Source organism: Labrus mixtus, chromosome 22 (assembly GCF_963584025.1).
Source record: "Labrus mixtus chromosome 22, fLabMix1.1, whole genome shotgun sequence".
NCBI classification, from domain to species: domain Eukaryota; kingdom Metazoa; phylum Chordata; class Actinopteri; order Labriformes; family Labridae; genus Labrus; species Labrus mixtus.
In genome coordinates, this window is record NC_083633.1 from 14,842,328 (window position 1) to 14,868,392 (window position 26,065).

The 26,065-nt window shown below is 40.8% G+C and overlaps 1 protein-coding gene across 1 annotated transcript in view; it reads left to right on the top strand.

Annotated features, from left to right (window-relative positions):
* Positions 1 to 25,399, top strand: part of pcloa (piccolo presynaptic cytomatrix protein a) — a 53,103-nt gene extending 27,704 nt beyond the window's left edge. Inside the window, exons 7-26 of the mRNA XM_061029358.1 lie at positions 550 to 2,617; positions 4,050 to 4,097; positions 4,686 to 4,768; positions 5,012 to 5,087; positions 6,759 to 6,884; positions 9,168 to 9,276; positions 10,105 to 10,169; positions 10,690 to 10,874; positions 11,547 to 11,597; positions 11,855 to 11,985; positions 13,814 to 13,840; positions 14,944 to 15,037; positions 15,618 to 15,689; positions 15,777 to 16,026; positions 18,008 to 18,202; positions 19,301 to 19,442; positions 19,556 to 19,617; positions 20,550 to 20,684; positions 21,774 to 21,919; positions 22,281 to 25,399. Coding sequence (XP_060885341.1) covers positions 550 to 2,617; positions 4,050 to 4,097; positions 4,686 to 4,768; positions 5,012 to 5,087; positions 6,759 to 6,884; positions 9,168 to 9,276; positions 10,105 to 10,169; positions 10,690 to 10,874; positions 11,547 to 11,597; positions 11,855 to 11,985; positions 13,814 to 13,840; positions 14,944 to 15,037; positions 15,618 to 15,689; positions 15,777 to 16,026; positions 18,008 to 18,202; positions 19,301 to 19,442; positions 19,556 to 19,617; positions 20,550 to 20,684; positions 21,774 to 21,919; positions 22,281 to 22,424 — 4,209 coding nt within the window. The 3' untranslated portion in view covers positions 22,425 to 25,399. The remainder of the gene's footprint in view (positions 1 to 549; positions 2,618 to 4,049; positions 4,098 to 4,685; positions 4,769 to 5,011; positions 5,088 to 6,758; positions 6,885 to 9,167; positions 9,277 to 10,104; positions 10,170 to 10,689; positions 10,875 to 11,546; positions 11,598 to 11,854; positions 11,986 to 13,813; positions 13,841 to 14,943; positions 15,038 to 15,617; positions 15,690 to 15,776; positions 16,027 to 18,007; positions 18,203 to 19,300; positions 19,443 to 19,555; positions 19,618 to 20,549; positions 20,685 to 21,773; positions 21,920 to 22,280) is intronic.
* Positions 25,400 to 26,065: the final 666 nt, after the last annotated feature.

Consider the following 26,065-nt stretch of genomic DNA (forward strand, 5'->3'; position numbering starts at 1 on the left):
TCTGTTGACCTTAAAAGGAAAACATATAATTAAAGAGAAATGAGAAAAAATTGAATATACAGGCATCCTGTGTGGCTCCTGGCCCTAATGGGGTATCGTCAGTCAGTTATCTGCCCAGGCAACTAACTTCTGAGAATTCCATACATGCATTGAAGGATGGAGAATAAGCTGATCTTTCAGAATTGAATGAACTGTCCGAGATCCAAAAAGGCGCTAAGTGAATAAATTACATCGGTTTAAAAAATCACATAAGCGTGTGCCGTTTAGTTACTTGTGTCAGGTTTACTTACTCATGTAAACTAGGTGCATATAATTCTACTTATGACCCAAGAGAAATATTATAATTCATGCCCTTTTATAATTTGACATTTTAACTGAATCATACAAAGTTTAGCAACTGTCTTATCTATTAGATTAGTATCGTACAGGGGAAATCATTTCTCTCAAATGTTCAAGACTAAATAACCAGCTGACTCATATATTTTGGGGTTCAAGAAAACTGTTTGAAAATTATACAATCTTAATGAGTTTCAATTATTTTTCCCACAGGGCAAAGGCTCAGGTAGCACTCCAACAGGAACTCAAAAGAAGGTAAAGAGGACTTTACCCAATCCACCATCAGAGGATGAGTCAACAACCAGTGGCCAAACGGCATACACCACTGGCTCTGCCCGCCGAAGAATGTGCCGTAATTCTAACATGGCCCGTGCCAAGATCCTACAGGACATTGACCGCGAGCTAAATCTGGTGGAGCGTGAGTCTTCTAAGCTCCGTAAAAGACAAGCAGAGCTAGATGAGGAGGAGAAAGAGATTGATGCCAAACTTAGGTACTTGGAGATGGGTATAAATCGTAGAAAAGATGCACTACTGATAGAGCGAGAGAAGAGGGAAAGGGCTTACTTACAGAGTGTTGCTGAGGACAGAGACTACATGTCAGACAGTGAGGTTAGCAACATTCGAGAGACTAGAGGTGGGCTTGGAGATGGTGAAGATGAGGACATTGAAGGTCATGGTCTTGAACGTCCCAGGACAGCTCCTCAGTCAGAATTGGATGACTTTGTTCCACCTCAAACCAAGCATGAATATGGAAAATACTCCCAATACCAATACCCTCAAAGCCAATACCAGCAGTCTCTCTACCAGACTCCCCAATCCTACCAATCTCATTCTCTCTACTCATCTGTCCCCTCGCTCACTACCTCCCAGCAACAGAGTTACCACCAGATGCTTCTGTTGCAGCAGAAGGCCGCCAGGCAGGCAGCTCTCCTCTCAGAACTTGATGCAACCAAATATGAAGTCATTAGCCGCCAGCCTGACCCCACATCATCAGCTTTTCTGGGAGTTAAGTATGACAAATATGGTAACCACCTTGATCTCAGAGCCTTGGACGTTGGAAGTATGGCACGTAGCCCTATGTCAGCTGTTTCTGATTCCTATTACCCAGATGTAGATCATCATACACCTCGGAGCTACATGTTACTGGAAGATGCTGCAGAGCTGGCTAAGGGCTCTACAGGTATGTCTTCATCTTATAGTCTGGCTGAGAGGGAGCTGGCAAAGGCAGAGAAGCTGCTGCGCCGGAGTGCAGCAGATTTAGGGTCTACTGACTATCTGGGATCAACCTCAAGACTCCATCCTTATGGAAAGACCCCTGATGAAGAGGATCCAATGGAAGAGCCCTATGAATTGAAACTACTGAAGCAACAGCTAAAGCAAGAGTTTAGGAGAAGTACAGGTGGGACGGAAAATTTAGAACAACTGGCAGGTCTCTCCCAGCATTATTATACCCCTAGCTCTGGCATTTCTAGTTACTCCCAAAGACAATATCCAAAGACAGACAAGTACAGCATCAGTCGACTTACTTTAGAGAAGCAGGCAGCTAAAAACCTCCCAGCCTCAATGTTGTACCAAAAACACAAGGCTCCATTAGTTGATCCTAAGATCTCCTCAAAGTATTCTACTACAGACAACAGAGGTCTGGAGACAGACTATACAAGCTACATTGGTTCCACAAGTGCATCCCCACGATCCAGTCGGCTCATGCAGGATGAAATTACCTTTGGCCTCCGTAAGAATATTGCAGAGCAGCAAAAATATCTGGGGTCCACCTTGGGTGCCAATTTAGCTGGGTCACTAAATATAGGCCAGAGTTTAGGTTTAGACTCTGCTTATCCTAGTGGTAGTCGCTCAAGACCCTCATCCAGGCCCACATCTTGCTACGGCCTGGACTTGTCTATCAAGAGAGACCCTTCCAGCTCTTCGCTTAGGCTTAAAGGGGACGGTGAAGCATCTGGAGATGGTCCAAGCTATCAGACCCCCTCTGGTCGAACCAAACCCACCAGCCTTCCCATTGTTCAAAGTGGTCGTGGCAGAATACCAATAGTGGCCCAGAACTCAGAAGAAGAGAGTCCATTGAGCCCTGTTGGGCAACCTATGGGCATGGCCCGTGCATCAGCTGGTCCTCTGCCGCCAATCTCGGCTGATTCAAGGGACCAGTTTGGTTCTTGCTTGTCCTTGCAGGACTCCCAGCAACAGCAACATATCAGGGAAGAGCCAACCAGGGGTAGGGGTTATGTGCTGATGGATGATCTTCAAGGCACCATGTCAGACAGTGAAGGTAAAAAACAGGCTTGGCACATTGCCTCTCTTTTTCTACTTAATGTTTTATCCTTAAGAGTGTCTGGTTATGGGTTTTCTTGCCTGGATTTAGTACTACTGTCTAATATACTTTGCTATTGTGTCTTTGTTGAAAGTCTGCATGTATCTGTTGGCATGTCTTTCTTTAATTTAACTTAAACTTTCATGAATGTACCTAATTTTGTTTCTTGGTGACAGTACAATCAATTGAGATCTAGTGTGTAGGCATACCTTTGGACATTTTGGTCCTTGCTTACAAAGTGTGCTTCGATGTATCTTTATGCATGCACTCTGTGTCTGTCTGCATTCCAGATATTGTGTAACATGTTCTTTTATTAGTTCCCTGCATGACACCATACTGTCTTAGTCCTGTTACAGCTATAGTGTGTGGGAGGGTTCCCTACACAAATAGCAATTTCTTATTTGTGGCAGTCTGCATTTTATTTAGAGCAGTCATTAAAGTTTATAGTCTTTCAGATTCTGTTTGTTACAACTTAGGTCACATTTAGAAATAAAAATGTTAACTATTATTATTAAATTCCAAAAGTGCCTCATCCACTTGCAAAATTCATAAAATTGGTAGAGAAATACATATCAGGTGAAGGAGTACTTTTTAAATGACTCTTCAAAATGATAGTGTGACAATACTTTTGAGCTGCATAGTATTGTTATATTAGTAATCATTTTACATTTGGATTCTACAAATAGTTGATGTGTAATGATGATAGTGGTTTTACTTGTTATGACACCAACTAATGGGAAAGTGTTAAATCATGATATAAAGTATTAGAAACACATTTAAAACAGGATACTGTTGTCATGTAGGAAACATTGACTGTATTAAAAAAATGCATGATATTTGGTTACGACAGTCATTTGTGTATAATAAATATAAAACTTCAACTTGCATGTCTTGTCATGAATACTTGCATGTATATATTGTGATGCATCTGTGACTTTGTGACTTGATGTTGCATGGAATAGATGTCTGCCTCTTTATCCTTCAACACAGTGTCTTTTTGCTGAATTTCCTAAAGTTATTTCTTCCTCACTTCAAACACAATGAACACACTCTATTAGCAAGGTCCGTCTTTAAAAGGATAATGCAAGAATATTACTGAAAATTACAAGCAAATTTGGTGAATGCATGTTTTTTTTCTGTCATGGCCAAAGTATATAATCACAGTACTGTATGTGTTTAATGGAGCACTTCATTTTAGCCACTGGCAGAAGACAGCGTTTCATGAAAAGGGATTTTAAAGTGACAGTTTTAGCAGGTTCAGATTTTAATGAGAGGTATTATTGTTTATCTTTCTGGTTCAAACTTGTGAAGATCCCCACATAAATACATGTTAATAACTTAATATGGAACCAACCATTTTGCAATGTAAAACCATTTGCCTTGATTCCAGCCCTAAGTGATTCCATGATGGCTTTGAACAGAGACGATGCAACCAATGGTAGAGTATTAGTTCAGTTTTACATATTAACATATTAACCTGCACCACTTGTGGAATAACCCTCACCATAAAATTAAGGCGAAATGTTGGGGAGGTTTAAGATGATCATAAATAGTAGATTATAAATTCCTTGAAATTTTATTTTGAACATGTCTAATGCAAAGACATGTTTTAATTTAATTCATGTTCAATAAGAAAATGTTTAAATCTCCCTATAATTTGACTTATTAACTAATTCAAAATGCATATACCCAACATTTACATTCATAAAAATTCTGGCACTATTGGCTTATATCCTGCTACTATACATATTGTGTTAATACTTATTTTACACTATCTGTAAAGAATATTTTGTGTTGCTCTGCATCCTTTCTGATTCTCACAACCAAGTATAAGAATGAATACTTTTTCTGACATTTCCGTTTCTCATGTTAACTACCAATCAAAATGTACATAGACTTCTCTTGAATATAATCTTTCTTTATTGGCATGCATCATATGAGCTAACAACACTGCTTTATAGTAAGATAAAAAAAAAGTCCAGGTTCTTATATTGGTTCTGAAATAGTGCCTGTTTTATACTTGAAGCCTACCACCTACGACGAGAAGAAACAGATTGGTTTGACAAACCCAGAGATGGACGGTCAGAGAACGGACACGAGAAGAGACAGGTGAAACATGAGGAAAAACACACACATACGTACTTTAAGGCAGACACCTGTAATGTATGCACATGCACCATTAAGTAATGCAATGCATGCACCCACTCTCAATCACTTGGGACATTTATTTGGTATGTATGCTCATGTGTTAAAGCAATATACAGATGTCCTTGTCGCAAAGAACCCATACTGAACAGTTTTCCCATTTACCTTGAACATACATGACATCTCACCATTGTGCATGGGCCACAGGGAAAAGGCCCATATTACCCCTTCCCTCACCTCAGGGTCAAACTCCAGAGGGACCTCAAAGACCGCAGTGTCTCAGGTAAAGTACCACAGTTTACTACAGTTTTTCCGTTCAATAACCATAGCAGCAGCATGCTTTGGGAGAGGGAATGATATACTTTAAGGCACGTATTAGAAGCTAATGTCTTATTGACTGTGAGGCATGCATTAGATTTTAATGACCCCATTGCTTACTGACTGCATCTAATATGCACTGTTTACAGCATTGACTTTCATAGACATGCACTCAGCATGTTTTCCTTTTATGGAACGTGATGCATCTTAAAATAGATTTAGAATTATTTTAAAAGACAAACTAAGTAAAAATGTACACACATATATGAATCAGAATGTGTCATTGGGTTTACAAAGCATGGCGTGTCTGCTTCATGCATGTTATATACTTTATATTCATGCCAGATCTCAAGAAACTTAGAAGTCACTTCCTGTGCCATTACGTTCCATCACACCATTCCTCCAGGCTCAAAGCAGGCAGACATTTCATTTCCTGGCTCCCCTTTTGATTTGGCTCTTCTCCACGCTCATCACTCATAACCACGCTCGAAATGGCGTATCCCTCACACTCAGGATTATCTTACGTAATTAACAAACAGCCCACAAAGGAAGCATCATGTTTATGAGGACCCAGTGCTGAACCGAATGCTTTAGGCTTTAGTTATTTTATTCTCCATTTTGAGCCCTTGTTACGAGTTTTAGACTTCAGAATTAGGGGTTCGGGTTTTGTTTAGATAAAGGCCTCTTTTATGTGTGACCTATGGAGTTCAAAAATAGATTAATGTGTGTTAAGTGGACTGGCTATAGGATTAGCATTGATGATGTCAAAGCTCTAAAACAGAGACAGCTGTGGCTAAAGAACCAATTGAACTGACAACAAAATCGTAAGAGTTTTGTTGCCCTTTTCTTTATGACAGTTCAGGCAAAGTTCCTACCTAGATGCCATATAACACTCATTAAATGTCTTTGAACATACTTCTTATAGGAGCTAGAGGAATTTGATATGTGCTAATTACAATTGTCTTTCTGTATTTTAATACTGTACTGAAATCAGTGAGAAACGTAGCCTACCTCTGAAAGTTAGTATTTAAGTAGCTTAAAATCACCAAGTATCAACAGTGGCTGAAAAGTAAAGCCGGCAAAAGACGGAGAGGATTGATTTTTTCGTGATTTGGGGTTTGTTGACAGTGACAATATGGCTACTCGGCTACATTAGTTACCTTAAGCAAGAGGTATTTTTCCATTATAAATGGATTTATCTATGACCCCATTGAGATGTAAAGAATAAAAAATAAAAAATAACCAACATGGTGATTCTAAAAGTGATTTTTTCTAAATAATAGGTTGAATTTAGTGTCATATCTTCAGTTAAACATTTTAGATTTTAGCTACCAATGTTAGCATTTATCTCTCGTTCTTTAGCTTTGTACTGGTCCGTCTCATTTTGGCAGCTTTATATGCTGCCCTGAAATGAATTCAATGCCAAAATAATTTTGATATAGAGTATAAGTATAATAGATTTCATGTCTTTAGTCTGTTTCCAATATATAACTGAATTTTCCCTTCCATACATTCTCCCTTTTTGTTTTTGATTATAACTCTGTTAGTAAACATTGCGTAAGAATAGATTAACAGTATGAGACTAGAGATTAACTAATAAAGCCACTCACTGGTCTGTATTTGTGGTCCTAAACAGGAAATGGTCTGGGTATCCGTGTAGTTGGAGGGAAAGAAGTCCCTGGTAGCAATGGAGACATCGGAGCATATGTTGCCAAAGTCCTGCCGGGTGGAGCTGCAGAACAAACTGGAAAGATTCTTGAAGGTAAGCTCGTCGTTAACCCTCGTTTTGTGAGAATAATGTTGTTGACAAGGTTTGTGAGTATGAAAAAACAAATTGACATCCTGAAGAATACTGTTTGTGTCACAAGGTTTAGGTGGAGGTGTCACAATGTTTATTATGGATACAAAAGGTTGAACCTACCAGTTCTTTCACAACACCTAGTTACCATTGTTCACCAGCTACAGCTACAGATATATGACCTGTGATTTTGCTCTTACACACCATTCACTGACACCTCCTCAGGATAAATTGCTGTGTGGTATATTAACAGGAACACATTTTATGAGGTTATTGATTTCACATGGGCTAGTCTGTGAACTGTTAACCTTCTCACCCTCCCAGTCCATCTGTCTGCTCCTAGTCCCTCTTTAATCTCTGTGTTGAGCTACTTTGAGGGTGTCGGACAATTGGTAAAGCTGTGGCCTGAGCTCCTTTGAAGCTGCCACTCTGGTGATGTATGGATAGTGAAATGGGAAGGGAAGAAATGCTGTCTAGTTTGGACCTGTGTAGTGTGCTATCCATCTGTCTGCGCCTTGTGGATGTGTGTAGGGTGAGCGTGGGCATTTCTTTGAGTACTTTCTGTTCTAGTTTGTGTCTCCTTTCTATTTTCCTTTTTTTATCCTTTGACATTGCTGCCAATTCTGTGATTTTCTCCTCCCACTGCTTGATGAAGCCATTCAGAAAGTGTCCACAATTGTGAACAAAATAAGTCTTCTGGTGACTTACAGAGATGTTTTTCAGATGAATAATCACATTTTCTTTAACAAAAAAAAAGATTTAACAGATTAAAAATATGACTTGACGGAATAATAAATTAATTAATATTGCAACAAGAATAATGTAGCGTTTGTAAAAACAACACTATGGGTTCACAACCATGCTAGCAACCCTGTGCACAGCGGTGCTTTGAGCTAAAAGCTAACAGCAAATACATCAAATATGGAATTTTGGCTGACAGAAATTGCAATAGTTTTGTACTTCGTGTCTCATACACGTAGCACGTCTTGCAGCAATCCACGCCCACTGGTCATTGCCATACATATACTGTAGCCAAATTGCTACTTTGTTTTAGAGATTCAAAACAAATATTTTAAGATAATTCAGATACCCTTAAAATGAATATACAGAAAGACAATTTGGGGTCAGTCCAGTTTTTTTTACTACTTCTCTGGATCCCATTTCAATAATCTTACTCTGCCTCAGACATTTCTGTGCAGCTACTTTCTTACATTTTTCCCTTTGGACAGAGGAGAATTCTGTGGTGTCCGCCGAAGCTGTTGGTGATTGCTTCAGTCAGAGAGTCAAAATGCATCTGTGGTGTTGTTGGTTAGGCAGACAGCATGACCCCATGATAATGCCCATTACCCTGTCATCGACACTGAGCAGAACGGCTGCGGTGTTCTCGGTGGGAACATGCCGTCTCAGCCTCTGTGGTGCGAATACGTGGAAATGTTGTCAGATTCAACAGGCTTAGCGTCACAGATCGACAGAAAACTGTGTGTTGGTTGCTCACTGAGATGGAAGTGTCTTTGAATGTGTCCGAAATGAAACTAACTCTCCAGTCTTGCAGTGTGAGAAATGTGATGATTAATATCAGGGGGTAACTTCATTAGTTTCCCTGTTGCTCACACATGCAGCTCGAGAACATCGTCGCAAACAAAGGACCCTCCTGATGAGCTGTTTCAAACGTTGTAAGTCCTGCCAAAGTGCAGGGTGTGTTTTAGAGGATGCTGTGGCTTTGCTGTGTTGTGTGGACTCGTACTTTCTTCACCATTGCTTGGAGATAAAGGCCCCTTTTTCAGATATTTCTCATTGGGTTTTTTATTATTTCAAATCCTTTCAATAATTAACCCTATTTAAATCATCCTAGAAAAACTTGTAGCTAAAATAAAATAATTGAATGTGTAAGTTTATTTCCCTGCCTGCTATCAGCACGAGCAGCTTTGTCACACAGCTGTTGTTTGGCCTGTCACAAACATTTATCTCTCCAGTTTTGGCTCCCTGTCTGATTCACTTTGAGTGCAAGAATCAAAGCTTGTTTTCTCTCAGAACAAAAGATGGCTGTTAGATCCTGAACCTGTTCCTTGTTCGGGTCATAATGAATTCCCCTTAATCCTTTAAATCAGAGCTCATACCTTCAAAACTTTGATTTGGTTTTGGTTTGATGTGAGAGGTCTGAACTCTAGTTTGGAAAAACTATTTGTTGTTGTTTTTTTTAACATTCTTGTTCTTGCCTACAACTCACATTTGTAATTTTTTGTACAGGAATGCAAGTCCTGGAGTGGAATGGTATTCTTCTGACGGGTAAAACTTATGAAGAAGTACAAGGACTCGTGGGACAGCTATGTAATGAGGCAGAAGTGTGTGTCCGACTGTGAGTATAGCCTTTGTTAGTTCTATATATATTATATACTTTTTTTATTTTCTGTCTCTTCATATTCCGTATGTCCCCATATTTTAATTTACATGACTTTGAAAAACAAAATATTTCACTGAATCACATATAAACCTTTAAAGGTCACATATAATACTCCTTTTCAACAAGTTTCAATAGTTCTCAGAGCTCACCCAAAACATGACTGTGAAGTTTCTTCCTCTCTGATCCTGTATTTGATCATGCCTATAAGCCCCTGTATTTCAGGCCTGCTCAGAACAGGCTGTTTCTGTGTCTGTAGCTTTAAATGCAAATGAGTTGTCTTTGACCACGCCCCTTTCTGGAAGGTGCTTGGGCTTTCTCCATGCCCTATTGTTTACAGTTGAAAGGTAGACTCAGAGGGCAGAACAAACATCCACCTGGGGGGGGAAATTACTGCCCTTTGTGATGTCACTAAGGGAAAATCTCCCAACAGCCTGTGTGAGCACACATTTTCTGAAAAGTAAAGCCGGCAAAAGACGGAGAGGATTGATTTTTTCATAATTTGGGGTTTGTTGACAGGCTAGGGACACATGTAATTGTTCGATAACCATTGTGAAGTGTTTTTTGCATAATATGTGATCTTTAAAGTAGAACTTTTCCTGATGATTCCTGATTTGTAGCTTCCTGCTCCTGCATGAGTCATTTAGCACAAACGTATTGGTTCTTTCTTTCTTTATTTCTTTACTTGAAATTGTTTGTTTTTTTTCATTCTTACTTATTTTTGTCTTCCTTCTCATTAAGTTTGAATTTCAGAAAACATAAAACAATGTCTTCCTGTATTCGCAGTGATCTCAACATGCTTTCTGAGTCTGGGGGCACAGAGCATCTGGATTTCCAGGATCACGGCAAAAGTGAGCTGCAGTATTTTTTTATGTCTTCAAACCCGAACATTTTTCTCCCATCACCATCGTCTCTGCCTTCACAGTTTCCAAATTAATTCCTGTCTCTTGTAACTTTTTAGTCTTTCTTCCCTTTCATCTATAATTCTCTTTTTTCTCTCGTTCTGCCCGTGCATTACTTTTGGCCTATTTTCTCTTTCTGTCTGAATTACACTGAGAACATTCGATTGTTCTCCAAAGAAGTACCACCCCTTAGAGTCTTGATAGAAGCCCCACAAAAATGCAGTCTTCTCTCTCCTCTTTCTCTGTATGTGCATCTTTATGTGTGGATGCTTTTGTGTCATTATGCTCCTCTTTTTAACAGAAATATAGAAATAAACCTACAACAAACAACAACGGAACAAAGCTGAACACAGAGAGTAATAGAGAAAGATTCTCAAAACTAACCCAACAGTTAGACACTTACAACAGCTTTAAGTGGAGTATATAAAACCAACAGTGACCATGCTGTGACTCTTCTGCTGTACTGAAGGTGACAGACCTCCCAGGTCTCCAGGTGTCGACCCCAAGCAGCTGGCAGCTGAGCTGCAGAAAGTGTCCCAGCAGCAGGCTCCCTCGTCCACCTCCTCCTCTGGCCTGCCCGCCACCACCTCAGCCACCTCCAGCCCTGGTCAGCCGGGATCGCCCTCCGTCAGCAAGAAACGGCACAGCAGTAAGGCAAGTCGAGAGCTATACTATTCATTTATTTATTTTAAGGTATAGCTTTGAATCAGATTAGGCTTTAAGTCACTTTTCAAGAATCATGAATTGATGCTGTTGATCCCGCAGCAAAATTGCAATATCAATCTGAGCCCAATCGTAAAAGATCCAGAACATTCCATTCCAAATATATGTTTTAAAATTAAGAAAGAAATAAGGCGCTCGATACAGATTTCACTGCCAATGTCAATCACTGCTTCACTACTTCTGGCTCTTCAGGGTGGAGCTTATGACATGAATGATGGTAACATGAACAGAAGTGAAGGAAGTGAAGTTGAAAGGAGGATGAAAATAAGACAAAAGTAGTGGAATAAGAGAGCCTTGAAAAGAAGTCTCTTCAAACAAATCTATAGTTTATACTTCTGTTTATATTTCTGCACTTCAAATTTGAGGAGCGTTTTCTTCATTTCATCCCAATGTTTTAAATCGATTCACGACTTTGAATTCTCTAAGCTTCATGTCCAAACAGAAGCACTGATGCATCATTTCCGAGAGTTTATATTTTATTTTAGCCCCGAGCTCTATATAAAGCGTGGCTCAGTACAGCTCATACTGTACAGCATGAACACCCACCGGTATCCACCCACAGATTTGTTCTGGCAGTAAGCGTGTTGCTTTTATCTCCTACAGACTGCAGAGGGAACCAAGACCCCGTCCCACCCCATCTCTGGAGAGATACAGGTCTGTGATTCCAAAGAATGACCTCTGTAAGGTTTAAATGTTCATATTTTAGATGTGGGAGTATAAAATGGGCTACCTCTTTTTCCTTTAGAATTTAAAAAATATGAAATTGAATAAATGAAAGAAAATATAAAGTGAATCCTGTAACATTACCTCAGAAAGCTGTTACATTTTGCAATTTTTTTTTGTTTGCCTACATTGCTTCTCTCCTGAAGTGCGTGCAAAACCATTCTAATTAATTGTGTTTTTTTCTGCAGCTTCAAATCCACTATGACAAGCAGCTTGGCAACTTGATAGTTCACGTCCTGCAGGCCAGAAACCTTGCCCCACGGGACAACAATGGCTACTCTGACCCGTTTGTTAAGGTGTATCTCCTACCTGGGAGAGGGTGAGTTTAAAGGGTGTGCAAACTGGGAGCACAACGTGCTCGGATTCAGAACCAGTACAGGATCAGTTTTGTTTTTTTTAAATAAATCCAAATGTGTTAATTTAGAGAGATTAAAGTGTTTCATATGTACAGCTTCATAGCAGTCTGTATTTTCTGCAAATTTTAGGAAAAAGATTTAGGCATAAACCTGCTAAGTGTTCTCTATAAAACCTTGGCTCCAAAGGCAGACACTCCTCTAAGCTCAAACCATATTTTTTATTCATTTTGAAAGTGATTTACAATTGATTTTGGCTTGCCATAACATCTTTCAATGTGCAGCACATGGCCTTTCTTTGGTAGGAATTCAGCACCTATATCTACACAGCACATCAGGTTTTATGACATGTCTCCAGGTGCTCTCATCTGCTCATTATTGCTCCTGAATAACTTCAGCATTATGTAAATAATATGAAGTTGCTCATGTGCTTGGTGTGTTGCTGTTGTCCCTGTAGATGGGTGTTTTACGGTACGTGTGAGTGCAGTCAGAATCAATAGCTCTCATATTTACTCGCAATACGATTCCACACTCCCTCGTAAGTCCAGGGTTCCTTTCTCACTGTGATTGCCCTGTAATGTAATCAACTCTCCCCCCTTCACCGCTGTATGGCCTCCCGAGAGAGAGAGAGAGAGAGAGAGGGAGAGAGAGAGTTTTTTCCAGGGATGGTTTAAGATAAAAGCAATAATATAAGGCTTTCCAGCAGCCACTCTCTCAGGCCTTCAGTTTGACACATGTAAATGCAAACAGCAGGGCGGGTTTTTACAGAGGGTGAGGTTGGACGATTGGAAAGAGAGGCACCCACAGGCCCTGTAGCCCCCTGAATACAAAAAGAGACTCCCATGTGTGAAAATACTCGTGTACATGCTACATGTGTATTAAGGGCACATGCTAACAGCTGTCAGAGCAAGGAGTGCACTCCATGCAGAGGCTTTCAGATGCATCACAGATCTCCTGGCAACCACATGGAGTCCCTGCAGTGAAGCAGACGTTTGGATTATATGAAGGGGTTAATGCATAATCAGGCAAATTTAGGGGCCTTTAGCTCATTGTTCGCTGTTTGCCAGGGGGATACACTCCCGCCTCATCTCCAACTCTTTACCTGTTAATAGATTGATCGTAGTAAGGATGAGTCGGCGTTTCCAATATAAAACTTTGGGCTTTGTAACACCTCTTCAGAAATCAGCGGGTGATGTCACTGAGACTCAGTGTCTATGTTTCATACAGTCTTATGGCAATTAAGTGGCTCCTCAGTAGCATAATTCCAGCTAAAGTTGTTCAAATATTCATAAATTGCTTTTAATATTAGTTGAAATTCAGGGTTTTGTTCTGTCAGTCAGAGTACTACAACTTGTAGTTTAGGTTGACCAGGGTAACCTGCCAACAAGAAACACTGGTGCTCAGTAAAGTTATGATGCTATGCTAGCTAAAAAGAGTTTTTTTAAATCAGATTTTGTGTATACACTGAAAAGGTTTGGAATCCCAGCATTTATAAATCTGTGTCCACTGAATGGATTTATAAATGTAACCTGGTCACTCACAGCTCCACTACGGTTGCCCACGGATGCGTTACATCACCTGAAAGCCCTCTCAGCACACATACATGCTATTCATGTGACACTGAAGCACACGTTCAGTCCACCGCTGCAGCAAACCACAGTCCACCTCTCTTGCCCCTTCCCTAAACACACACTTACTCAATCCCCCTCCCCACATACACACTCACAGTCCACAGACTCTCTCATTGTTTCTGTATGTTGTTCTTTATATTTAATGCATGCTGGACCCCCTCAGTCAGGTCATGGTTGTCCAGAACGCCAGGTATGTGACTTGCCCACTTTGGCACTTTGTTTTGGTTGATATTTGGTTGTCAGTTTGGTGACGGTCACAAAAAACGTCTAGGCTGTGTTTTTCTTTTAACTGATTGTTGGCTTATTGTAAAGGTGGTTCCACTAACTCCCTTCTCTCTGGTCCCCATATTCTCATGTTGTTCCACTCACCCTGAGGCGTAGTTCTTGTTGCATTGCATTGTAGAAAAGTCGAACCCCTGACTATTAACATCCTCCATTAACTTCACGTATAAAGTCCCCTGTGCTGACAGTTAACGTTCCCCGAGCTAACTGTTGTGTTTCCTTGGTAGATGGTCTGTTTTTTCTTCCAAATCATCCTTATTTGAAATCGTAACATTCAATCCGGCATCCTTTAGTTTGTCCCTGTTTTGTGATTAGAATCCCTCAGTGCTGTGCAATATCGTGCCCTGACATCTTAATGTACCCCTTGATCCCCCGCCGCGTTCAAAAACACACTCCCATTCTCTGCTCCGATGTCCTTACTCATTCCATTACTTACCAGACTAACTCTTACAGACTACTTTTTGTCCTACGATCTTGCATTAATACCAATGCAAAAAAAGTGCATTTAATGTATTCAGTTGAGTCTGCCATGACATTTAACTTTATTCCCTCAAAACAAGTGTCAAAATAATAAGCCAGAACCCACCTTATGCAAAGTTTCTACTTCAAATTTGCTTTTTTTTCATCTCTTTGTGATGTAGTAACTTAAAGATGATTATGTTATTGGCAGTTTAAAAGACAAGATTTTGATCAGAACAGCATCGCCTTGTCTGTCATTACTGGCTTACATTTTCACTTGTTTTCAGACATCCAAATTTTCAACTGCACGACTCAACGGCTACAGAAATTGACTTTTTTTCGCAGCACACCCTGACATCGCACTCCTGTTTCCCCATGCACGCAGGCCACTACATTGTTAATGCCAAACAATGTGCATCACTCACATCCTCTTTCCTTCATTGTGTCCTCTTTGCTCCACAATCTTGTGCTCATTGCATTGTGACGGTCCACTCATCAGGAGGGCTGCTGCGTTCCAGTAACCAAGTTTATGTTGTGATGTGTTCCCCACAGTGCCGAAAACAAGAGGAGGTCCAAACACGCGGGCAAGAGTCTAAACCCGGAGTGGAACCAGACTGTCATCTATAAAAACATCCTCCTGGAGCAGGTATGTGGTGTTACAGTACACACGTTTTTGTACCTTTTTGTGTGGTCGAAAGCGTGAACAGAAGCAGCACTTAACCCAATGCAATATAACCCAGGTCATATATCAGCAAAATATGTTATAGTGCATTAAAATCTTGATCAAATCTCATTGAAATGAGGAACATAACTATAATTAATCCATTTATTTGAGGCAAAAAGAAAAAAAAACACTCACATTGTGCCATGTAGAGAGTGGTACAATAAATCAGAATATAAAATATTGCCTCTTCTCTGCCAGCATGCTGAACAGCTTCCATCCGTTGGTCTTACCAGAGCAGATGGGATATGCCATGGGGATTTAATTATATCAATTTAGATCCCAATTTAGATTCATTGGCCCCGAATGAATCATAGCAAATTTCTGGACTTCTGTTGTCTGTTTTTTTTTTCTTTTTTAAAGCTGTCTGCTCCCATTTTAAACCCTTATCATATGTTTTTTTTCTTCAAGGTTTATTTAGCCCTTTTTATTCAAGCATTCAGACCAAACAGGGTCACTGTGGAACACACTGTACCTTAACTCTTTACCTGTGTGTTTGTATCAGCTGAGGAAGAAGACCCTGGAGGTAAGCGTGTGGGACTACGACAAGTGCTCCTCCAATGACTTCTTAGGAGAGGTAAACCTCCTTCTGAACTTAAATTCACAAGATGTAAAGATGTTTTTTCATTCACATGTACATTAAACTGCTGCGTCTGCTCCTTAGGTCCTTATAGACCTGTCCAACACAGCCCAGCTGGACAATATCCCACGGTGGCTCCCGCTGAAGGAGCAGAGCGAGGGCGACCACCACCGACGCTCGCACTCAGGCCAGAGCAGACACAGCACCTCTAAACCCTCCTCGCAGCATTCCTCCCCTAAAACCACCGGCTCCTCCTCAAACGACAATCAGGACTCCCCCAAATCATCTGTCATCAAGAGCCGGAGCCACGGGATCTTTCCTGATCCAGCCAAGGGTAGGACAAGATGAAATAACTCCTCACATGCTTGACATTCATCCCCTAACAACTGTCTGCTGCTTCGGCTTTTCTGTTTCTCTTCTTCTTCTTCTTCTTCTTCTTCTTCTCTTCCTGTCTCTGCTTCTCTCTCCGGTTTCTTCCCTCTTTCTCTGTCTGTCCACCCGGTTCTCTCTCTCTGCTGTCTTTTTCTCTAACCCCAGCACCTTCTTATGCCCATTTTTTTGCACAGCAATCACAGCTTAAGCTTCATGCTTTTTTGCTTTCCCATGATCTGTTTCCTTGGTTGCCATGTTGTCACCAAGCACAGAGGCCTAGCCTTAGCTACCCTCTTTCTCCCCCCCCCCCCCTAACAACAAGGGCAACATGGCCGTGGAAGGCTTTGAATTCTCCCCTACTCTAGAAAAATAACCATCAAATTTAATATGATAGATCTAATTAGGCACTTACCGGTGTGGCTGAGAGAATAAGCCACAGAAGATAACATAACCTTAAGTCAGCTAAATTAGCTTTTTTTTTTAGTAATTTGGTGAATCTGGTTGTTTTAGACACGCAGGTCCCCTCTATCGAGAAATCTCACAGTAGTCCCGGCACATCGAAGCCTTCCCCGTCCGAGGGCCAGAGCCAAAGCCACAGCCACAGCCACGGACACAGCCAACACTCTCGCGCTTCACGCTCCAGCAAAAGCGCAGCACGGCAACATCACCATCAGGACGGCAGCACGGGAAGCGGCCGAGGCACTGCATTAGCGGCAGGCGATGCCCCGCAGCAGGCGCAGCAGCCGCAGCAGCCGCCGCAGCCACAGCCGCCGCAACGCCTCCAGCCAAGTAAACCAAGACGCAAATAAAGCCCACGCAGCATGGCCTCCTCACTCTCATCTGTTCTACCTTCTGTTCAGTGATTTTCTTTTTTTTCTTTCACTTCCTTTGGTTTCCTTTTCTATTCTCGGTTCCCCTCGCCTGTTTCAACCCCTTATCCTCTCCCTCAATGTGCTCACTATTTGTCAACCTCTCACCGCTTCTCTTCTGTATGTAGTCAATATATGCGAAAAGCATCTCACCTGTACTGTAGCACACTGTCTGTGACACTCCTCACTTTGACCCTTCTTCAATCAACCCTAAGAGGCATAGTGGTTGCTTTTTAAAGGCCACTTCAAACTACTTAAAAAACCTTAAACATCTTTAAAAAATCTGTAAACATGCTTTTAATATGAAATGAAAAACAATATTTTAACTTTTAGTTGAGTTGAAGTGAGGTTTTGCTGTTTTCAGTTGTAATTTAAACACATTTACTTTACTTAGCATGAGCAGAAATATGACAGTATACAAGAAAGGTAGGTCTTCAGTTCTTATTCTGAATTAACAAATACGCACAATCAGCCAATCATTGTTGAAGAACACTAACTTTTTCAGCTCTCTAGAAAAAAAACAAACTTGGATCTAAAAGTTCGCCTGGGAAAAAAACTTTTCTGCCTCCAGCTGGCACTTCAATATTTTATATTGTTTGATCCACACACAAAACAGAAGAAAGTTGCAATCCCAACCCCCTCCCTAAAATATCATGAACCTTTTTTTTGGTATTTTAATTTGTATTTATCTTAATTTCCTTTTTTGTTGACAAACAACTCCCAGCTTTTCTGAAGCTCCTCCACTAAGATGGCTGTGCATGCAGTCCACTAACCCCCCACCTTGTTGTCTGAAAAAAACTACTGGACCCACAATGCACCTCAGGAGATGCTGCACACGAATGTGCACTGCACTCTGTGGCTGCATGTGATTGACAGTCAAGCTGGTTGCCATGGTGACAATAAACCGCTCTCTGAATCTCCATCTCGCTCCTCCTCCCTCCTCCTTCCATCTGTTTTAAAAACTTCGACTCCCATGACCTTTGTTCCCTGGCGTTGACCACCCCCCCCCCCACCCACCCCCTCTGACATGTAACCTGCGCCTGCGCCTGAACAAACAAACACACCCACCCTCAGGCCAAAGAGGCCGCCTCTCTCTGAGGCACCAGAGACACAGCGTAGTGGGCGTGCTCACCATTCAGAGAGCGCAGTCTGATTGGCTGCCAGCCCTGCCATCATCGTTGGTCGTGTCGGCCAAAGGGAGCAGAGCAGACGGCAGACACATGACCCTCAGGAAAGCCGTGTCTGAAGAGAGGCCGCAGAGCATCGGAGGTGAGAGCATCTCCTCTCTGTCGTGTGACTGAAGCACAGATGGAGCGAGGAGAGAAAGAGAGAGAGTGAGAGAAAGAGAGGATGTAATACTACTAACGCACACCTGCAGTAAGAGAAACAAAGAGAGAGTAAGAGAGAGAGCGAAGGGAGTCTTACGAGCTTAAATTAATCAACAAATAAAGAGAAAGTTGCACCCACTTCACCAGAGATTCATGCAGCAACACTCGCTTCTCTTTGACGGCCAGCCAACACAGCTCACTAATACCAGGAAATGAATGTATCAGAGTGTCACTGCCACATCCGCTGTGTCACGACTCCCACATAGCTTCATCGGACTGGTGTCAGTGAGCTTTTTTTTGCGATCCGGCGGCGTGTTGGGAGGCCTGAAAAGAAAAAAAAAAAGTGTGGACATGGATTCTGTCTCTGCACCAACATTGCATCTCACATCATTCATGCTCGATCACACGTCCTGATCAGCTGTTTGGAAATAAAGTGTTGAAATGTAAAATGTTTAAAAAGTGTCATTTAAAAAAAAAAAAAGAAAAACATCTCAAATGTGCCGCATATAAACCGCTTTTAAAACCATTCATGTAAAAAGTCGCACTCATAAGTAATCTTTTAAAACCGTCCAGACCATATTCAACTAAATTAATGTTTTTAACCAAACTAAAGCCTAGATTAAGATGTGATTTCAATGAATAGGTCATAACTAACGATGTCTTTGTGCCTCTTGTTTAGCTTGCATAAACATTTCAATGTTATATTTCTCTGGTTTTGTTTGTTTTGTCATGTTAAAGCTCCGTCTGTCAGATATATTTGTCCCGTCTTTGTCTAAGAGAAAGTGTCCAAATGTGTCCACATGCGTCTTCCTAGTCCAGTGTGCTTCTGTTCTGTCTTTTGTGCTCTGAGTAACTTCTCCTTCTTACTGCGACATTATTTATTTTACGGACTAAGTTGATTATGATGGATTAGAGTAGCTGCAGATATTATCTAATGCTTCTTGGCTCTAGTTTTTTTTAATCTTTTTTGGACCGGGCAGAGGTGCAATGTTTCTTCCTGTCTCTTTGGCGTGATGGGTGTGGTTGTGTCTCTGCGCAGCACGGTCCAGCTACAGATCCAGCGATGCCCCGGTCACTGCGGCCTCGTTGGACAGCGGCTTGAGTGGCAGTGCCTACAGCCTATTGGACGAGGAAGGAGAGACAAACGAGGTGGACAGTGCCATCTTCCAGGTGCCCCGATTGTGAGTCAGCTTGTTTACTTTTTGAACTTTTTAAAGGTCTCAGTGTAACAGTTTGGATGTGTCATGGACGTGAACTTTGATCAGTAACAGGATTTTCTTCCCCCTCTTTTTAGTGGAAAGATTCCAAACGGTACAGATGCGATGAAAACATCGATGGGACACGGTGAAATGGAAGGTTAGACAAACAGTACATTTAAAGTTATGTGTTGTGTCACATCAGATATTAAAATGTAAATGTTGTCTGTTTATCCCTGACATGTTTGATTGACTTTTCATATTGCAGGAAGTCAAGTGTTTATGTTCGTCATTCTCATGGTTATTTATGATCAGCCTTGCTGACTTTTTCTCCTGCCTTCATGATGCGCTAAGTTATGAGTCAAGTGATGATGACTCATCCAGGGTGCAAAGATGGTCATAAAAGGCTAGAAGGACCTTCAGTGTGTTACCTCACACGCTCATGACAACATGTGAGACTGAAGTTTAGACACACATGATCGAACAAATAAACACATTTATTCTTATCCACGTCTTTTCTTTCATCACTTTATGATCTGCCCACTTTTGCCTCAGTCTTTTTGTGTCGTTCTGAGTCTCTCTCTATTCACAAACACACACACACACACACTCCAATTGTCACACTGTTGTTGACACAGCTTTCAAAACTTTCTGCTTTATTCAGTTGCTATGGAAACCATCGACCAGGCCGAGCTTTTTCTTGCTTCCTTCTTCCCTCCTTATTGAACAAATGAATTTGATAACGTGCCAGCCCAATTTGAAATGAGTCATCGTGGGAGTGAGATGATGCTCATAGGGGTGAGCGGGTTGTCCCCTTGAATACAGGGTTCAAAACCCCTCCTCTTCCCATCTCTAGACACTGAACCCCACATGTATCTCTATGCTCAGGCCACCACCCTGCATGATCGCTTGCAGCTAAGAGCTCGATAAATGTAGCTGTTTAGCTGTACTTTGGGTGTCCAGCAGAGGGCAGTCATACATTGAAAAAATACTTGTAGGCAATGACAGAGAAAGCCTTCACTTGTAGTAGCTGTGTCATGAACTAAAAACCAGTATCCTTCTGATTTGATGTGCATGTTTTTGTGTGTTCAGGCAAGTCCCAGGTAATGGGGGAGATAAAGATCGCTCTGAAGAAGGAGATGAAGACAGAGGGTGAGCACCTGGTCCTTGAGATACTTCAATGTCGCAACATCACCTACAAATTCAAGACTCCAGACCACCTGCCAGGTAACGGATAACGACTCTGTTTCATTATATTCAACTCAAATGACACATTTAATTCCTATTGTTTGACAGCTTGGATGAGGCCCACACAGACACTTTAAAAAAAACACTGGCATCTGACATTCTGCAAAATCCCTTCCAGAAATTTCTAGATGCAGAACCAAAGATGTCATGATCATTGTTTCATCCAACAATCCATTGGATGGCAGCAGAATTAATTAATATAATTGGTTTCAAATATTTTATATGTCCAACAAAGATATAAGCCTCCTACAACAGTTGGCTTGGTGGTTATGTCACACGCCCCATGTATGGAGGCTATTGTCCTCATCGCAACGACCGTGGGTTCAAATCCGACCTCGGCCCTTTGCTGCGTGTCATCCCCCACTCTCTCTTCGGCTTTCCTATCCATTAAAGGCAAAAATGTCCCAATGATATCTTTGTCAGATAGATTATATTTACACCTTGCAGTCGTGTCTCCATGTAGACAGCAAAACCCGATTTCTCTTCCCTCCATAAAACGCAGATTGTCGCCCACCTCACCTCCTTTTCTAACATCTACACCCTCATACACAAGCTGCCTGCCACTTGTGTGATTTGCATTCGCCTCCAGATGGGCTCTGCACACAAAGCTTGATTTCTAAGGACAGTATGTAGCTGCTCTCAAGCGTGCATTGTTTAGCAGGTTATCATTGCATTAGCACACGATCATTGGCTTTTTGCATCCGGGACTATTTTTTAAGCTGCTTTTGGTGTTTGCATGTATCTTTAGAGTGTCTCAATATTAAGAGGCCCTGGTTTCTCCAAACACAATATTGCAGTTGCAGCTCGGCTGTCTCCCTCTAGTGGTCGGCTGCAGAAAGACATACTCCACTCTTCTCCAATATGGATCCTCAATGCTTGATATTTGTTTATATTTCTTCTCTAAGTGCTTTTTAATTGATCAGTCTCAACGATGCTTCAGTTTTATTCTTGTGTTTTTATTTAACTATTGAAAATTAGTTTAATGACACATTCATAGTAGTTTGACGTTTGCTTACACCTCTAAATGTGTGTGTGTGTGTGTGTGTGTGTGTGTGTTTGTTTTCTTAGATCTCTATGTGAAGCTCTATGTGGTGAACATCGCCACCCAGAAAAGGATCATCAAAAAGAAGACCAGAGTGTGTCGTCATGACCGGGAGCCATCTTTTAACGAAACCTTTCGCTTCTGTATGAACCCCGCCGGACACGCTCTACAGGTACAGCTACCTTTTTTTTGCCTCTTTAATCTGTAAAAAGATGTTTAGCTCAGTGCTTAAAGCATGCGCCCCATGTACAGAGGCTATACTGTAGTCCTCGTCACAGCAGCAAAGGATTTGAATCCAACCTCAGCTCTTTTCTGTCTCTCTTCCGCTGTCCTAGCCAATGTGGGGAAAAATCGCCCCAAAAGAAAACCACTTAAATATAGACTCAAAATATCTGAACCCTAACAGCTACAGTAGTTGTTGTTTTTATATGTGAAACTGTTCCATCACACACAGCTCAATCATTTGTATACCTGGTGGATTCCTTTAAAACCTCAATCAAATAACCTTCTGCTCCCTGTCCTTCTTACACCAGCTCTTCCTGGTGTCTAATGGTGGCAAATTTATGAAGAAGACGCTGATCGGGGAGGCCTACGTGTGGCTGGACAAAGTCGACTTACGCAAGCGGGTGGTGAGTTGGCACAAGCTGCTCGCCAGCACCGCCCAGATCCACTCGTAGAAGGAGAGACTCGATGTTTAAGGCAAGAAGAGTTCTGTGACACCTGGGACACTTTGGTTCAACATGTGTAGATCCACTCGTACTGAGTTGGGGAAAGGAGAAATTTGACACAAATATCTCATTCTTCAGTCTTTATTTCAGGGCTTGGATAGGTTGAGTGTTCGGAGGATGCTTTTATTTTGTAGGGGCATTTCTGATGATAATTTCTGTCATGCAGGAGTTATGGGGGGAGTAGTTCTGTGTTTACAGAACCAAAAAAAAAAAAAACACAAGTTTACTGGAAGTACAGTGTACAATAGTGTGGCCAAGGCTGGGGGGGAACACAGGTGCTGAGTTAGGAGGTGGAGCACGGAAACAACCAGGTATTACACACTTTATTCACACACACACACACACACACACACACACACACACACACACACACACACAGACACATGTATCCACACAGAGCAGACATTTAGACTCTACAGGGAATGGACACACTTGGAAGATTCTTATTTATTTTATTTAGATGTTTTATCCATGAACACATTTGACTCATTGCTTTATTACGACCGCAGAGTTTTTATTCATTTACAAAGCATTTTGGGAAAGAAATAATGAAGACTCCGGTACGGAGACCTCGTATTTATTTTTGTATTAAGAAAAAACATAGAATTCTATCATTTGTCCTTTCCTTAATTATTGCAGTACTTAAAAAAAACTCAATCCTAAGCGAGCATAGTATATTTTGTAACACGCTATTTAGCATTCCAGAAGGAAAAAAACAACGTCAGCATGCATGACTTCATTCACTTTAGACTCCTTGTTTTTCTCCCTAAGTGTAAACTGATGATGAAGATCTATATTGATATATATATTAAATTGGACACTATATATTGTGCGCATGAGTCTACCTATTTGGAATGCGGTGCCACATGATCTGTACAATGATTAATCACCTCTAAGGTTCACTTTGTATATAGTGAAGTGTGATAGCTGGATATTAAATATAATATATAGATAAATACATAGATATCTTTATCACTGACAATCCAGTCTCCATGATTGTGACATAGAGGTTTTATTTTACCCACAATGCCCTTTTGGAATGTTTCCCCATATGAGATTGAAGTATTCCTATGATTTTTTGTTGTTGTTTGTTATGAGAAGCATCATCCTGTATGTCCGTGCTATTTTGTCCCGACAACCCTTTTGTGTTATTTTGCACTTTTTCTGCCAAGAATGTAAAACTGCCCTCAACATCTGTCTGAGAAAAATAATCACCGCAGAATTTCTTTCTTTTTTCACCCCCTAAGCGGTGGAAAGTGAAAAAGAAAAGGTGACGCTATCAGGAAATATTATAATTGAACAAAAATCACGATGTGTCTGAAGCTATCCATCAGAGTTCAAAGATACAACAGTGCTACTAAGTTAGCGTGCTGATGTTTTATCCCAGCTGTTTTCCTTTCTTCATGCCCGTCTTGTCTTAAAAAAACATATACCACCTTGAATTTAAAATTTGTTCGTCTTTGAAAATTGAGAGAGAGAGAGGTCATTCTGTGGTTGAGAGGCGGGAGAGCAGATTTACTGAAACTACACATAAAATATCGGAGGGATTTCTATGCAACATCTACTGTCTGAAGGTGGTAACTCTATCCTGACCTGCCAGAAGTGTGACCCTGTGTGGAAGAGGAAACATTCAATCTTACATTTGTTTTGCACTGCTGTGTTTTCATGATATGTTTTTACTTTAATTTCAAGTGTTATTTTGTACCGCTGAATCACTCTTTATTTATTATTGCCTGTGGTACTACTTCATATGTTGTATTATATTTGTTTACAGTACATATCAGTTGTACATAAAAAGATGAGAAATTTTGTTTTTATACACGATGTAGTGCTTGTTTACAACGTTTAGAGGGCCTGAAACTCAGAGAACCAACTTTTTTTGCCCTTGCACGAACACACACAAAAGAAAATGTCACGCACACATCCTGAATCTCAACGTTTTCAATGACAAAAAAAAAAAAAATCACTTTCATATTCAAGTAATTTCCATCTTTTTATGCACCCCCTTTTTGATTCTGTGTATGACAAAATGACCAAAATAGACGACATTGTAATCAATGGATGTTACCAGAACTGATCGTAGTTTTAAGCTCAGTGTGTGTGGTTTTTTTCATTATTTTGCTTTATTTTTGATCCCATGTGCTTGTGTGTGTTGTATCCTCATACAAATCCCATGCATGTCATTGGCTCTAAAGCATATCTCTTCTTTGAAGTGTTGTCTGTCTAAAGATAACAGGTTTTAAAATCTCTCAAAGAGTAACACACTCACACACACAAACACACACAAACACACACACAGCTGACATCTCTACCCTCTATTCCCAACCTTGTACATATATAGCTTTTTATACTGGGGTTTGGGGAGCAATATGTCTTTTAGCAGACAAAAAAAGGTGTGTCATAGAGGTAAAGGGACTTTTTTTCTCTCACGATCAATGTACAGAGGACAGACTGGGGGAAAGCAGTGAGCGTCTGTCTATAGGGACCCACATTTACCCCGACCCTTTACACCAAACACTAAAGGTTTACCAGAGTCTACCTACACAGAAGTCTATCTTAAAAACTCAAGCAGTTGCAGGAGAATTTAAATGTGCTCACACTGGATGTTGCATGTTTCGTTGGTGGTTCATACTATTTTTGTGTCCAGATATTATTAAAGATAAAAAAATATGATCGAGGTAGAGAAAGATATAGAACAAAGTGTTTTAGAGAGAGGAGAAAATACAATTATTCAAGATGTATGCTGACTGTACAAAGATTATGCTTGTAAAACCTGTCTGGTTTTTCATTTGTAAGTAAACAGAAAAAAAATCTAATGTCTTGGTTTTGTGATTGTATACAGGAGGTATTGATAAATTATGCAAATTGTGCTGTAAAATTGGCTGTTGCCCCATGTCTAAATATTAAATATCAGTACAAATGAAGTGTTGTTGTGTATTGATTTACTCCTCAGTGAACACTTGATTACATCACTGGTACATTTGGGGAAAGGTGACTCAATTTGGGCTTTTTCTTTTTTCGTTTCTTCACCTTTCAAAATCAAAGTTAATATACTTTTTACTACATGACACTAATATTTTATTATTTGACCAATTAGAGCAATTACGACTTCTTTCCATAATGTGCTAACCAAGATGTAAAGTAACAGTATATAACCACAAGATGGCGCCATGTGCTTTAATTTCAACACTGTCAGGGCGTCCACAGCTTTGGTACACCTTTAGGCATTTAAAGTACGATTGGCTGAAGAAATGTAGATAGGTCGTGTGGCCTTGTTCTCTCTGTGAGTTTCCCTGGTCTCCCTCCTCCTTCTGCCCGCTGCACACATGAGTGCAATTAATACTCATGGAGGAGGAGGTGATTTAGAGGGGCAGGGATTGTACAGAGGAAGAATGACACACACACACTAAAGCATTAGGAGTTTTTATTCCTCCTAATTCTCTCTTTCTCCCCAAGCAGGTTTGTATTTTTTAAGATTGCAGTGTTTCTTTTGTTTTAGTTTGTCGTTTTAATTTTGGCTGGCCAGTTTTCAGTTTCTGTGTGTTTTGTTTTCGGGTAGTTTACTGTAAGCTGCTGGTATGAGGTCCATT